Source organism: Falco peregrinus, chromosome 7 (assembly GCF_023634155.1).
Source record: "Falco peregrinus isolate bFalPer1 chromosome 7, bFalPer1.pri, whole genome shotgun sequence".
NCBI lineage: Eukaryota > Metazoa > Chordata > Aves > Falconiformes > Falconidae > Falco > Falco peregrinus.
The window spans coordinates 39,746,715-39,760,454 of record NC_073727.1 but is presented as its reverse complement, the minus strand read 5'-3'; the positions used below and the strand labels follow the sequence as shown (position 1 = coordinate 39,760,454).

General features: G+C 41.2%; 1 protein-coding gene across 4 annotated transcripts in view; it reads right to left on the bottom strand.

Moving 5' to 3' along the window:
• Positions 1-751: 751 nt before the first annotated feature.
• Positions 752-13,740, bottom strand: part of ARFGEF3 (ARFGEF family member 3) — a 96,726-nt gene continuing 83,737 nt past the window's right edge. For all 4 annotated transcript variants that reach the window (XM_055810551.1, XM_055810553.1, XM_055810554.1 and 1 more), the window contains 3 exons: positions 13,449-13,579; positions 8,733-9,963; positions 752-7,979 (listed from right to left, as the gene is read on the bottom strand). In XM_055810551.1, coding sequence (XP_055666526.1) covers positions 7,788-7,979; positions 8,733-9,963; positions 13,449-13,579 — 1,554 coding nt within the window. In that variant the 3' untranslated portion in view covers positions 752-7,787. The remainder of the gene's footprint in view (positions 7,980-8,732; positions 9,964-13,448; positions 13,580-13,740) is intronic.

The following is a 13,740-nucleotide window of genomic DNA, read 5'->3' as shown; positions in this document are numbered from 1 at the left end:
AGCCATGTCACCTTCCTCTCCTTACATGAGTTACTGCAAACCATTTTTCACTTTCTCATTATGTTTGACATCCTTGTTTCCCAAGCTTGAAGATTTGTCTGTTTCTGACCTCCTGGGCACACTTACTTATAGGACAGATTTCAGTATAGCATCTTGCCCAGCTTTATTTTGGTCTGTTTCTCTCCCCATAACCTCTGGCATGAAGGAGAACCTGATGTGAAGTACAAAACAGTCTGCCAGGGATGTAATGTAACATTCAAAACCATAGTAAATATTTGATAAATACTATGCAGGAAAATATTCTAAATTATTTTAATCTTAAGTAATTTTGTTTGACTGTGGTAGAGAAGGAGGATGATGAGAGACCTCCTCAGAAGTGGTTGCAGTAGCCACAGCAAACAAAAATAATTCAGCTTGGGCATATTTCCTCAGACCTGGCAAATCAGATGTCTCTACTTTATGGATACAGATCTCCCAGTAAATAAAATGTAGATAGAAGTACAGTTCTCTTGTAAAAACAAAAAAAGAAACCAGATTTACTACCATGGATTTCTATCAGGAGTCAGAAAATGGCACATGCAGCCTGACTAATGTGTTGGGTGTGGGTTTTGTGGTGGGTTTTTTTCTTTTTTTCCTTCAATATTAGACTAGGACCTAGCTGATCCAAGTATTTCAGGCCCATTCTCAGTTCTGATCCTTTGCTTCATCCGTAACTGTAAAATAACTTTCTTTAGACAAAACCAAAGCATCGTTTATTTTGCATCTGCTTCTTTATTCTACAACACAAGCAACATAAATAGTTTATAATTTTGTTTTAAAATATTTCCATTTCAGAATTCAGTCAGAATAAAATATACACAAAATACAATTTGCAAGCCAGCTGACAGTGACTGCCTGACCACTGGACACCCAAGGACCAAACAAAGCTAGCAGCACAACAGGACGCGGCGGACACAGGGAGGTGTTTTTCTAAAGAAGAGCAGAATAGTAGGGGGAGGAAACGTGTATGAGACCGGGGAATTGCAGCTAGGTATGAACTCAGTAGAAGCTAAACCCAATGTAAGCACTTGCTTGACAAGGCAATTTACAGTCTCTTTTAAAAAGTGTTAGTGGCTCCTCCTGAATATACAGCTAGAGAGATGAAGTCCTGGGAATAATGTTTTGTGGTAAAATGCTTCCTATGGCGGCCATCATAACGGAAATAAAATTTGATTTTTTAAAATTGTTGAACAGGAAAGTCTTAGATCTTTGGCAAAATGGAGTGTCCACTCCCTTTGGCTTGCTTTCAGTTTTAAGTTCTGGTTGAAGGGCCCATGGAAATATGTTTTCAGTCTCACAAATCATGATAAAAAGAGGGGTGGTGGGGAAGAAGAGAAAGAGGGGGGAACTGAAAGAAGGTGCTCACTGCTGTCATTGTATGTTTTTCAATCTCTTGCTCCCATCTGCTCCAGCGAACAGCACACTGTACATGGCTCCGTCAGCATCACGCTCTGCCCTTCCTGGCTGTTCTCCCTTGGGTATTGAATCCTGCTTTCCTCTGCAGAGCCCGGGCTCAAGAGCCATAGCCTGCTTGTGGAGGTGATATTTGTCCCTTGCTTGAACCTGTGTGCCTGTGCCTCTCCGCTAGCTCAGCTCTCTCATTTCAGCTTGCTTCTTGTGGAAGCATAGCACTTCACTGCAGCCCAGATGAACTGAATGCAATAGGAAATAGGGCCCTGGTGCTCCACAGAGTTTAGATGAACTTTATGGAAGTACATAACTACCTTTTCAAAAGTGGGATGTTGGGGTAAAAGGATTGAAATAGAACTTGTTGCCATGTTTCTTAGCAAAAACCGCCTTCCATAAACTCAGTTCCCTGATTCAATGTGGTAGTGGAGACTACGCAGATCTGAACTTGTGAATTTGCCAAAAACAATTTGAGGGATCTGGTCCCACAGGCAAGCTCGGTATTGCATTAATCTGTGATCATACAGTGTAGCTCCACTGATATCCACAGAATTAGGGCATTTCTTCTTCCCTCTGCTTTTAGTTTTTAGCTTGGAGACCTCTGAGCACTAACTGAAAAGACTGATGCATACTTGTGACGTGCTTTTTTAATTTTTTCTTCTTAAATAGCCAGCACTCCATGTTTGGCCAAAGCTGTTTGTTTAGTATGGTATCATACAGTTAAGTGTCACATAAAGTTTATGTTCCGAGGGGGATCAGTGGAAACAACAGAAAGAGGAGCTATGACTTCTTCCGTGCAGCCACACAACTTCCTGGAGTCCCAGGCACATTGCTGGTGAGGGCTGCCAAGAGACCCTTAGGTCGTGTCCCTATAGAAGCTCTACTCAAAATAGGGAGGTTCTGTGAAGCGGGATCTCTAGCTGCCAGATGCTGTTATCTACATTGCATAAAATCCAACATTTGTGCTTCTGTGCTATGCTAACTTGGTCCTTTTATACTAAAAAAGAAGATAAACTTTTTTTCTTTAATTGATGGTATTGTATTGTTTCTTCAAACGATTGTGGAATGATCCGAAATTGAAAAAACCTAACTGTATTTTGTGTCATATGCCACAATTAGCAGTGTACCTAGATCTTCCCAGAAATTACTGTAACTGGAGTAATGACTAAATAACTTGCTTAAGCATAATCTTAGCACAGCCCCACCAAAGCAAGGGCAAGGAAAGAAAGCACTTCACTGTTTCTTTGGGGTTTTTTTGTGAATTAAAAGCAATTTATCACTGAGAAATGGCATTTCTAGAATGGATTGCTCAAGGTGAAAATAGCCAAGCCACATACTCAATTTCTGAATAAGCTTCTATACGAATGAGCTAGGTAGAAATAGATTACTTTGGCTTGCTATGGTCAGACTCCTACATGTTAAAACTAGATCTGTGCAACGAGTTTTGGGGTACTGGGATGCATGGGAATCTGTGCTGGTTCTTGTGGATTTTTCAAGCAGGAGGTCTATACAAGACAGCAGCAGAGGGTGGCATCAGGAACTGTCCAGGACTTTCCCTTTCCTGAGAACTTGTGAACCTGTATATAGAGACTGAAGGATTCAAGGACCGAGTCCTGAGTGTTAAAGATTCCAAGTACAATACTTGCATTGATTTCAACAGCTTAGGCACTCAGAGGGTGGGCCTAAGCTGTGAAGAGAGGTACAAAGTGCAGGCAGCACGCAGAGCTGGACCTCTCTACTTGCTAACTTGTTTGCCACTCCATTTCATACGGGTGCTGCGCTGAGCTCTGCAGCGGAGATAACAACACTGAGATGGTGTTTGTATCTTTGGCAGGTGAGGATTTGTCAGTGAATTTTACAGTACGGTGTAGGTTTTAAACAAAACTTGAAGTTCAAATTGAAAGGTAAAGTACCTTACAAGTATGGGTGTAAACTCTGCTTGGCCTTGGCATGAGCCAGCGGTAGTCCAGAGGACATGAATTTTTTATTGGTGATGAGGTACAAGCTGTACTGCCTCTGCTTGGAGTTTTAGAAGGAATGTTTTGCCCAGCTCTATCTAAATCTTTCCCTAATGATTCTTTCTAAATGCTAAATTAAGTCAGTTATTCTCACATGAGTGTTTATCCCTAGGAGAGTATTATCTGTATATTAACATCTTAAGGACATGAAAGCATGTTAAATGAGTTAGCGGTGGTAATTCTATGGCTGCTGAACGGTCAGAAAAGACTGCTGTGGGGAAGTTAGCAGAGCAAGTGTGTTGAGCACTGATGTGACACAAATATTCAGAGAGCATGACAAACATACTACTAATGTGGACAGCGCTCTGTAAATATACAGAAGCTCAGAGTATGACAGTGACTGGAGCTACAGGTACCTATACATAAACACATCCATCAGCCCATATATCTGCATATACTCACACTACAGAATGAAGTGCAAACATGCAATGGCCTGAGACCATATCAGCTGGGGGTCAAGCCCTGCTCCAGCTATACGAGAAAAATGGCGCTCTCCTGGGTGAGTACACTGCTTTTTCCAGCTTTAAATATTTGCATGGTGATGAGCTATTCCATGTGATATAGGTAGCTGATGCTGGCTGACAGCAACTTTCTCCGTTAGTGGCTGCCTACAAGATTTTAGAATGTGATGTCATTGCCTATGATTGCTATGGTGGCCCTGAGGAGGGTGGTATGAACTAGGCAAAGGCAGCAGAGGTGCAGCTCTGGTACCCGAGAAGAATGTCAAATCACCCCACTTTTTGTATTTATTTCTTTTCTTTTAAAGTAGTTCACTTAAATAAAAACTACTTACCAGTCATTTTTATAAATAACTGGCCAGTTCAATAAAAATCAAACCCAACTCCTACAGAAATATAGGTAACAAAAAAGTAAGTGCAAGAAAAAAGAATAATGTGGGCATTAGCTAGAACCAAGAGAAAGAGCAAGCTCAAGCTATAATACACAGACTCTGTTTTTTCAAGGCTCAAATGTTCTGATGCAACAGTAAAGCTGGTAACGTGCTGCTGTTAGCTCATGCATTACGTTATTGGGCTGTAAGTGAGGATTTGAATGGATTAAGTGAGAAAGCCTTACATGTGTGGATACAACAGCTACTTTGTGCTACTGCTGAGGTGCTTCCTCACTCACAAGTGGAAAGCAGAAAAGCTGCTGTAGGATGGTACAGCTGGACATGACTGGGGTGTTCAGTGTTGGGGAGTCCTCTCCTGAAGCTTAGGACAGGCTGGTGCCAGTACCTTTTCCTGGGACTGTTCTGGCAGACACTTCCTTTAGGCTAGAACCTTGCTTTGTGAGGCCTGGAGGCAGCACGCTGGCAGCCTTAAGCCCAAAGTATGCATGAAGCAGGCTGCACAGGTCTACGAAATGGTGACTTCGTATGTTTCGTGTTGTATTTCTTTGGGGTTTGCTGCTGTCTGTGGCTAAACTAGCAACAAAATAGTTGAGAATCTGACGAACAACTCCTTTTTTTTTAATTTATTTCTTTATGTTTTGGAGGGGCATCAGAAAGCTTCTGCATCTTAGATTAACGGTTCATGAAGTGGCTATGGGTTGCTCTCCTCAGCTGCTTACCGTTTCACATATAAAGAAAAGGAATAGCAGCCAATGCTAAACTTTGCTTATATAAAGCCTGCTGCTTCAAAGGTTCCTTAACCCTCACCCCCTATCCTTTTCAATTACATTTCTGGTATTATTCAAACTTAACTTGTGCCCTCTTATGGAGGCGTGTTAATGAGCAGAGGCACCGAGATTGACAATGGGCACTTAATTTGGAGGGCAAACGTTAAAACAGGGCAACAGCAATACAGCAAGTTTACTTCTCTCATTTCTAGTATGGCATTTGTACTGTAAAAAGTTTAAATGAAATTACATTTTGGGTCATGATGGTGGCTAATCAAATAACACTACGCAATGCTGTGTTCATGGGCTTGAGGGGTAGTAGCGGTAGTATTGTCACTCCTAGAGCTTTTCTTTCTGTTTTACAGAAGGGTTTTTTATTGCAACCACAACATATAACCATGGTGTTCCCTAGATACTAGGTCCTCTTCTTGAGTCCCAAGTGGTTCCATTGGTACTGCTATCAATTTTAGTCCTCCAGTGCAATTTAGAGATTTGCTTTAGTTTTAGCTTAGTGCAGCAAGGATCTGCATCCATTCAGTGCATGTATAATGAAAAACAGCAGGGTTGGGTGTTTTGCATACAGTTTATTATTCTGATTTCTGTTGTTGCCTAATTAATGTACTCTTTAAAAGCAGTTCTGTATAGATGCCCGATAAAAACTTCAACAAAAAATATAACCACCCTTTTACTCTATCTAAAGAGGTGTAAGAAAGACATGGCAACAGCAATTAAACCGTGTCACTACCCTCAGAAATAGCAAAGGATAATCTCACCTGTCCTCAAGGAAATATGAAAACTGCTGGGGGAAAACTGAAAATTGTTAGTTGATAAAATTGTTAAATTACTCGTTTATAAAGTCAATGTAGGTGGTAAGAAAAAAAGAGTTGTTTTTACAGAATTTGTATGCCCTTGAAACAGTTTAGCAGAGGGAAGCTTTGAAAGAAAGGGAAATGGTGTCACTGACACTATAGAAAGTTAAGGGACAAATATTCCCTGCACAAATCTAGCAGGTGACAAATGGGAAGTGGGCAATGGAGGAAAAAGGCAGGAGCATAGTGGCAGACTGTCTGTAAACACATCGGCTCGGGTGACGGCTGTTCAGTAGAGCCTCTTGGCTCCCTCTGTTTTTCTGGGTTTAAGATGCTAAAAGCAGTTATTTGTACAAAATCCAGGCCTGATATGAAGAGAGGACATTTTAAGGATGCTTTGGAGCTGGGACTGAAGCTGTATATTTAGTTGGTGTGCATATGTAAAAAGCCTTGGGAGAACATCATTAAGGGGTCACCCAAGATTAAAATAATCCTATTTTCAACAAAGTATTTCAACTTCTAATCAACAAATTATGTAGTATGGGAGTACTGAGATGGAATGTCCCAGGGGCTGTGACATGACTTGTGCAGCAAGGTAACCCTTTGCTGTGTCTAGTGTGAAAAGCATCACATGTGTTTGACAATACAATAGTCAATCCTTCCCCTTCTCTGCCCCCTTAATATCAGCAAATTGGAGTAGTGCCTATAGGAGTGCTGCACAGAGGGGGATGTACCTCCACGGGGATCTGTCCCCTTCTATTTACAGCAGCAGACAAGAAATGGGAGGGAAAGAGGAAAGATACCTTCCTTTCAGACTATTTTCCATCTTGATTCAGCTCAATGGGGAGCGATAGGCTAAGTTTAAGGTGACAAGGGAGTTCCTGGCTGTAGCAGCTCTATATAAGCAAACATAAATTTCCAGTAGAAGCATAAGCTAACTTAGCTGCAGTGTTGCTTAAAGTGTTCCAGTTTATCTCTACTCTGTTTAGTTAATGCTGGATATTGGCACATGCTGGTATTTGCTCTGTGGTGTGTCTTCTTCCCAGCTTCACAGGAAAGAGCAAAACAAACTTCCCTGTTGCCCTTTGAGGGAATTAAGACACACAGAAAAATGATCAGCTGTAGGCATAGGTGAGGAGGCAGTCAGGGTAGCGTTTTAGAGAGGGCAGCTCAACAGTGCCATTTCTCTTCAAGCAATGCTCCACAAGAGCAATGAAAGGATGAATAGTCTGTGCTTGGCTCACCAGTTCTACATCTGGGACACTTTAATAGTCACTTATTAGCTACCTCAAATGTGACCAAACTTCAAAGGCTCTTGCCAGAGCAAAATACATTCCCACTTTCTCTAGTGAGTGAGGCATATGGTTACTACAGTAATCTTTATGCGGCTCTCCTCTCTCATGCTCATTTCAGAAGGGAAAAAAGCTACCCTAAACAAGTGTCACCTTGTAACTTGTCCTATAGCCCATCTTTTTCCTGACTTTTTTTTTTTTAAAGTTACATAGGCTTACTGGCCTGGTTTGACGTCCAGATGACAACTGTGTTCACAGCTAATTGCGAGTGTGGAAGTTCTGCTGCAGTTCATTGTGGCTCCCACTGCTGCAAATGTGAATTAAAATGAAGGCTACTGAAATGTTCACCCCTTTAGGTACCAGCCCGATTTACTGGCAGTTTCTGGGTTCTGGGGCCACCCCAGACTCCCTGGACACACTCATGCTTTGCCTCCTTTGGTAGTGTGAGTGAGGGACACACAGTCTCAAGTGGATAGAGGATATACATCAACAAGCTCATTGTTTCTTAATTTATCACCAACAAACAGGCAATTAATGAACCCCAAATACTTCTTTGCTGTATACCTTGGATGTCTTCTGCCCTTTGCAGCAGAGCACAGCTAGGTCTAAATGATGATATCGTAAACTCGGCCCACTCTTCCCAGCCATTCCCGTACTGCCTGGCGGACACGGATATCTGTCACATGGCAGGTCAGCTGGCTGATACAGGGGAACACTGCTGGCTGCAGGGCTGTGAAAGTTTGGTCTGGCAGGGCCTGAATCTGGCTGAGAACTGTCAGCACCATGTTGGTCCATGCCTACAAACAAATTGGATACAAAAAACCTCTTTAGAAGACTTTTCTAAATAGATGAGCCCATAGGCTGAGGCAGAAAAGAAGATACCTATCTGGTGGTTGCAGCCTCACAGAGAGGACTGAGTAACGCCAGCATATTCATTTAACATTCACTGTGTCTTTCTAATTCACATTTAGCACTGTAAATCATTGTTGGACTTTGTATTGCCGGTATCATGCTCACCCTTCATCACCTTTTATTTCATCCCACAGTGAACAAGGACTTTCAAGTTTGATGCTTTCACTGATTCATTCACTTCGACATGCAAGTAGCGGGTTTCTGTTTAGCAACAGAGCCCGCTATTTCTGCTGTGGAATTAAAAAAACCTTCCTAAGCACGGAAGCATTGTGACAAGCAGCATGGCGTTTTCAAAGGCCTTAAGTGAGCTCGAGCCCTTAGCCGTAAGCAATGAGCTCACTGTAGGCTGTTAGTTGTTAAGACTAAGCGCAGCTTTGGCCCCGGTCACAGAAGCACTCTTGAAAGCTGTACTCAGATGCCTGATAACACTTCCCTGAAGACTGATTTTCTTGTGATAGGGCAGAGTCAGGCTTTTATCAGTGCCAGCTGCAGAAACAGTCAGTCCTCATCATGATGACTTCTTTATGAAACAAAGACATTTAATGAAGATATTATAATCCCTGTAATAAAAGCAGTAAAAAAATATTTATCTTTTTAATTATTACTATTATTATTAGCACTCTGAAAGTATGTCCTACCTGTATCTGGGCCTCAGCATCCCTAACAGATATATTCAGGGAACTGACTGTGGATCCTGAGCGTGGTCTTTTCTCTTGTCTCAGGATCTCTGGACCAGCACTGAATGAATGCCTCATTTGACCTTGATCTATAAGATGTTGTGGCCGCTGGAGTACGGGCGAGTCTGGCCCTCTTGAACCCAGGAGCTCCCCTTTCTTTTCTGCTTTGACCTCTTTGGTGAAGGATGTCATGGCCTGTTGCTGCTTTCTTTTCTTGTATTCTGTCATGAGCTTGGAGATAGTTTTGTCAGTGGCTATGGTGTAGATCTTGTTGCCAGCACTCTCCCACCATTCTTTTTTCCTGGTTTGCTCTTTTTTCTCTGGTTTAGGACTTAGGGGTGGGGGTAGCAGCACCATTTCTCCACTCCCTCCTCGGGGTGTCAGGCTGTCTCCCAGTTGGTCCCTGATTTGACTCCGGTCATCTTCCGATGGCGTTTCCTTCCCAGATTGCCCTCCGGTCGATGGGGTGGAGGTTTCTGAGTGAAAGGATGGTAAAATGAAGAAGGGGTCACCTTTGAACACTGGAGGCTCCTCTACATTATTCTCCAGGTCCAGATGCATCTGGATATAGTTGTTGCACAGCTCCATACAGAGCTTATGAAGCCGCTTGATTAGCCACCCCCAGTCCGCGTTGCTGACAGGCTGTACACTCAGAGATGGTATTCGAGCCCTCCACTGTCTCTTCTCCTTCCCTCGGGGAGGACTGACCTGAGCAGTTTCTTCAAAAATGTCTTCATCTTCTGAAGAACACTGCTGTGATGAGTCTGTGCTTCTCTCATCATCTTCAAAGAGGATCTTTTTCACTTGCTCTGCTGTGACGTTCTCCTGGTTTGTCAGGATTGCACAAACCAAAGCATGGAAGTAGATGTTGAAGCTCATTGCGGATTGGCGATACAAGTTGGCAGCTCCACTAATGCCAGACACTTTTTTCAGCAAACATTTCAACCCAGGTCTGGTGTCAAACTCTCTGGCTGTTCTATAGGAGTCCAGCAGTAAGTCAAAAATGACAGCCAGGTTTTGCATGGAGATGTACCTGAGAAAACCAGCCAACTTGTTTTCTGGTACTTGTATTGTCATTTTCTCCTCCAAGTTAGAAGGGCCTTTCACAAATTCTTCCAGTAAGATGTCATATAAATTCTGTAACAGTACTTGGTGGGACAGCAAGCTCACCACTATCGTCCTGAAAGGAATACTTGGTAAACCAAGCATGGTAAGGAAAAAAATAAGATAAAATCAAAATGGTGCATTGTGCTTTTACTAGAAGTACAGGAAAACTTTGCATTTTAGAATCTAACATGAAAGATGCAAATGAAAGGCCGAATTTTCACAGCCTTATTATAAAACAGTGGAGGAAGATAAAGTTGTCTAGAATGGTCTTTCAGCAACTCTTTCAAATACTTGCCTAGAAATGAAGACACTTACATTGGTTAAGAAAAATAACTGTCCACAGCAAGCACCCTAATGGGACTTGTGCAGAGGTGGTATTAAAACAAAGCTCTTATATTTTTTGTTCTTTTCTCCTGAGGTGTCTAACACTGAAGGATTAAATATTCTGTTTTTCAATTTCACGACAGCTGCCAGTACTCTCAATATTTCAACCTGCTATAATTAAGGAATTAGTTAACACACAAGTTATTCCTCTAACAGCATTTCAGCCAACCTTAACTTTACCATGACAAATTGAGGCCAAAGCTAGTTTACTACTTGGCTTCCGTTTTCACTAATGCCAGGAATACTTCTTAAAAATAAACACAAAGAGCCAACCAGCCAATCAATAAAAAAACATCTATAGAAACGTCAGCAGTGCAATGGAGCATGCAAAGAAGCTTAAGTCTTGCTGAAGGCACATCATTGTTTGCTCTTAAGACTTCAACTTGAACACTGAGAGCCTAGCATGAAAATACCTATTCCTGACCCTGTTTCTCATGTACACTACTGGGCGATTCTTAGCTGTGCTCCTGTTAGAGAAATGCTGCAAGTTGTTCTAGATCTTACTGATACTTGATTTGCACAGGGACAGGAATGGCAAATTCGTCCCACCAAAGTTTTCAGGTCATTCACCAGTAACACTGAGAAGCTTACAGACAAGGGAGGCTAGGAAGAAAGGGGGGACAGGATTGTTGTTCGGTACCTCAAGGATTTAAAATTACAGACTATGAAACCTATCTTAAGGCATTTAAAAAAATATTTTTGCATAAGATTACACTGGTTATGTTTTAAATGGAGTTGACGCTCTGTTATACGTACTAATACTTGTGTATTAAATACTTTGATTTAGGGAGCTATGATGGGTCACATTCTAATTAGCATTGCTATCAAGTGAGGAAGAGATTTTTCAGTTTGCTTACAATACTGAAGTCTTAGGTCTAAGTCAATCTTCATGTGACATGAGATGTTTAGTTGCAGACCTTTAATATTTTTGTTGCAAATAATATCCTACTTTCATCAAACAATTTTTGAAAGTGTTTTCAAAATACCAAACAAAAACTTTTTTTTTGAGAAATCACATCAAAACACAGTTTTTTGAATGCAACATTGAAAAAAAAAAAAAAGGTCAGACAAAACTGCTTCTTGGATTAATTTAATTTATCTATGTCAGTTCGCTTACCATGACACAGCTGTCAGTGCTGATACACCAGTAAAATTTAGTAGCCTTATTATCTGACAGTGCTAAAATCTTGATGAATAATACATTGGAGCTCTTTATTGGGAAGCAGTTTACTGCTGTAAAAATAATTAGAGGCTCTGACTCAGGAAAGCTCTTAAGAGCGTGTATAAAGTTAAATGAGTGCTTGCATTGATTTCAAGAGACTAATCCTGTTCCAAAAGCAGGATCAGACTGAGGGAGATCTGCTTTCCTTGTAATAGCCAAAAAGGCAATTTACAAGGAGAGCTTAAAGTACTGCTCCATTCCAAAAGAAACTAGTACAGAACTACAGGTGGAAACACACGGTGCCAAAGCTGGTTAAGGATAGTATTTTCTTATTCTGCTCAAACTGAAATATATTACTACTTTTTAGGAAGAAGAAAAGCTCCCTTACCCCAGCTTCCTGCGAAACGATGCAGCATTAAGGAAACAAAAGCAAAAAGGGAGAAGAGAAACCCCACTAAGGTTAAAGTAAAATTTTTGAAAGGCCACAGTTACTAACATGCAAAATTGGCATATTACTGCATTGCTGTAGCAAATAATATGAAAAACAGTGGCACAGTCAACTTTTGAGCCCTGTTTTGGTGAAAAATGAGCATTGCTGGGGTAACATTTGCCTGTCAGCATATACGCTTTTTGCAGTTGTTTAGACAAAGCGCAGTGTGAAAGCATTCAGAGTTTGTATTAATTGCAAGCTTTAATTATTTGTTTAAAGACAAGCAAAATCCATGCTACCTTTATGAACGCAGCCTGTTAGATTGCACGGCCTTAGGAGCCACAAGAGGGGAGTGAGTACTCCAGTCTTTTGCTTTGCATTCATTATAACAAGAAGAATGATCTGCAAACCTTTGAATAAAGCAGGTATTTTCCCACCACAAAGGAAGGGTTTAGACTGTGATCTCAACTTTTCTTCATCTCTGCACAGGGCCCTATTCTCTGAAGGCGAGGCAACAGAGCACCTGCTCTTGGGGGAAACTTCTGTACAGCTGTGTAAGAATAGAGACATCTGGCATGGTCTTCCTGTCCATCCAAAGAAGGACCATCACATTCTGGCTCCTTGTTGCAAGCAATAGTTTAGTTTTGTATAGGAATGCCTGAAGTGATACAGAAGCAGGTTTGGTATCTAGTAAAAGACAATTTCATGCCATCTATTAAATATCTTGCAATACAAACACAAACCCTGAATGCAGAATTCTAATTCTTGGCCCTATTGATGTTATGGCAGTTGTTTAAACAACCAAATGCAAGCAAAAAGAAATATTTTTTGACAGGATCAGATTGTCATGCAAAGGCATGAGTTTCTAAGTTGGTAACATATAGAAGGACTTCCACGAAAATAAAGTGCCAAGCAGAAACATTATTCCCTGGATCAGTATGTTGGCAGTTTTGCAGCTTTAGGTGTGGTCTCTTCACTTTAAACTGCTCCAGTTTATCTATTAGCTTTTTCTACCTTCTTAATCCAGTAATACTGATTTAAAAGACCATTAGCAAAGCAGACATTTCATTTGTTAGGTATCATTACAAACATAACAGTACTTCCAAAGCTTTCTTCAAACTGGTATTTTTAACTCTACTTTTTAAAGAAAAGAATCTCAATATTGGAAAGGTTTTCCTACTATTTCCTATGAGATTCTTTTCTTAATTTAATCTGAGTTTCCTCTACTTGAAGGCTTTGTGTGACCTTTTGTATCCTTCAGGTTTTTGTAACCTACCAATTTTTACTATTAGAAGAGTTTTCCTTATTTAGGTTGCTAAGGGCCATATTACAGACCCTGACACAGGCTTGTCTATAACTGTAACAGCTGTTGCACATGCCTGCTCACCAGTGTATGATCATGGGATCATCTGGAGAGCAGACAGTACTAGCCTATAGTCTCCTGTGTCACAAAACCTGATTTTTATTTGATTGGTGTATATCGTTTTTTTATGAGACCTGGCACAGTTTGCCAGGCTTGGTTCTCATCTCTGCCAGCCTGACAATATTTTTATCTTGCTTTTAATGACAGGGTTTTCCTGAGAAGGTACTTTACCTTCTCTGGGTATGTCCATTTGGTTTCTTATCTGGTGGCAGGTCAATGATGAGCACGCATGACTGGGCATGTTCAAACCCTTCCTTGTTGCTAGGGGTCTTTGGGGAGCACTGTGTCTCCAGCATGAAGACCTAGAAAACAACAAGTTACATAAAACAATCAGTTTCACACTTGCACTGGGTCCTTGGGGGGGTCTGGAAATGGGACCTCCTGTATTGCAAAAGATCTCTTATGATGACTGCCTTTACAGTGATAGAGAGAATGCAAGGTATTCCCTCAGGAGCATGGTGCT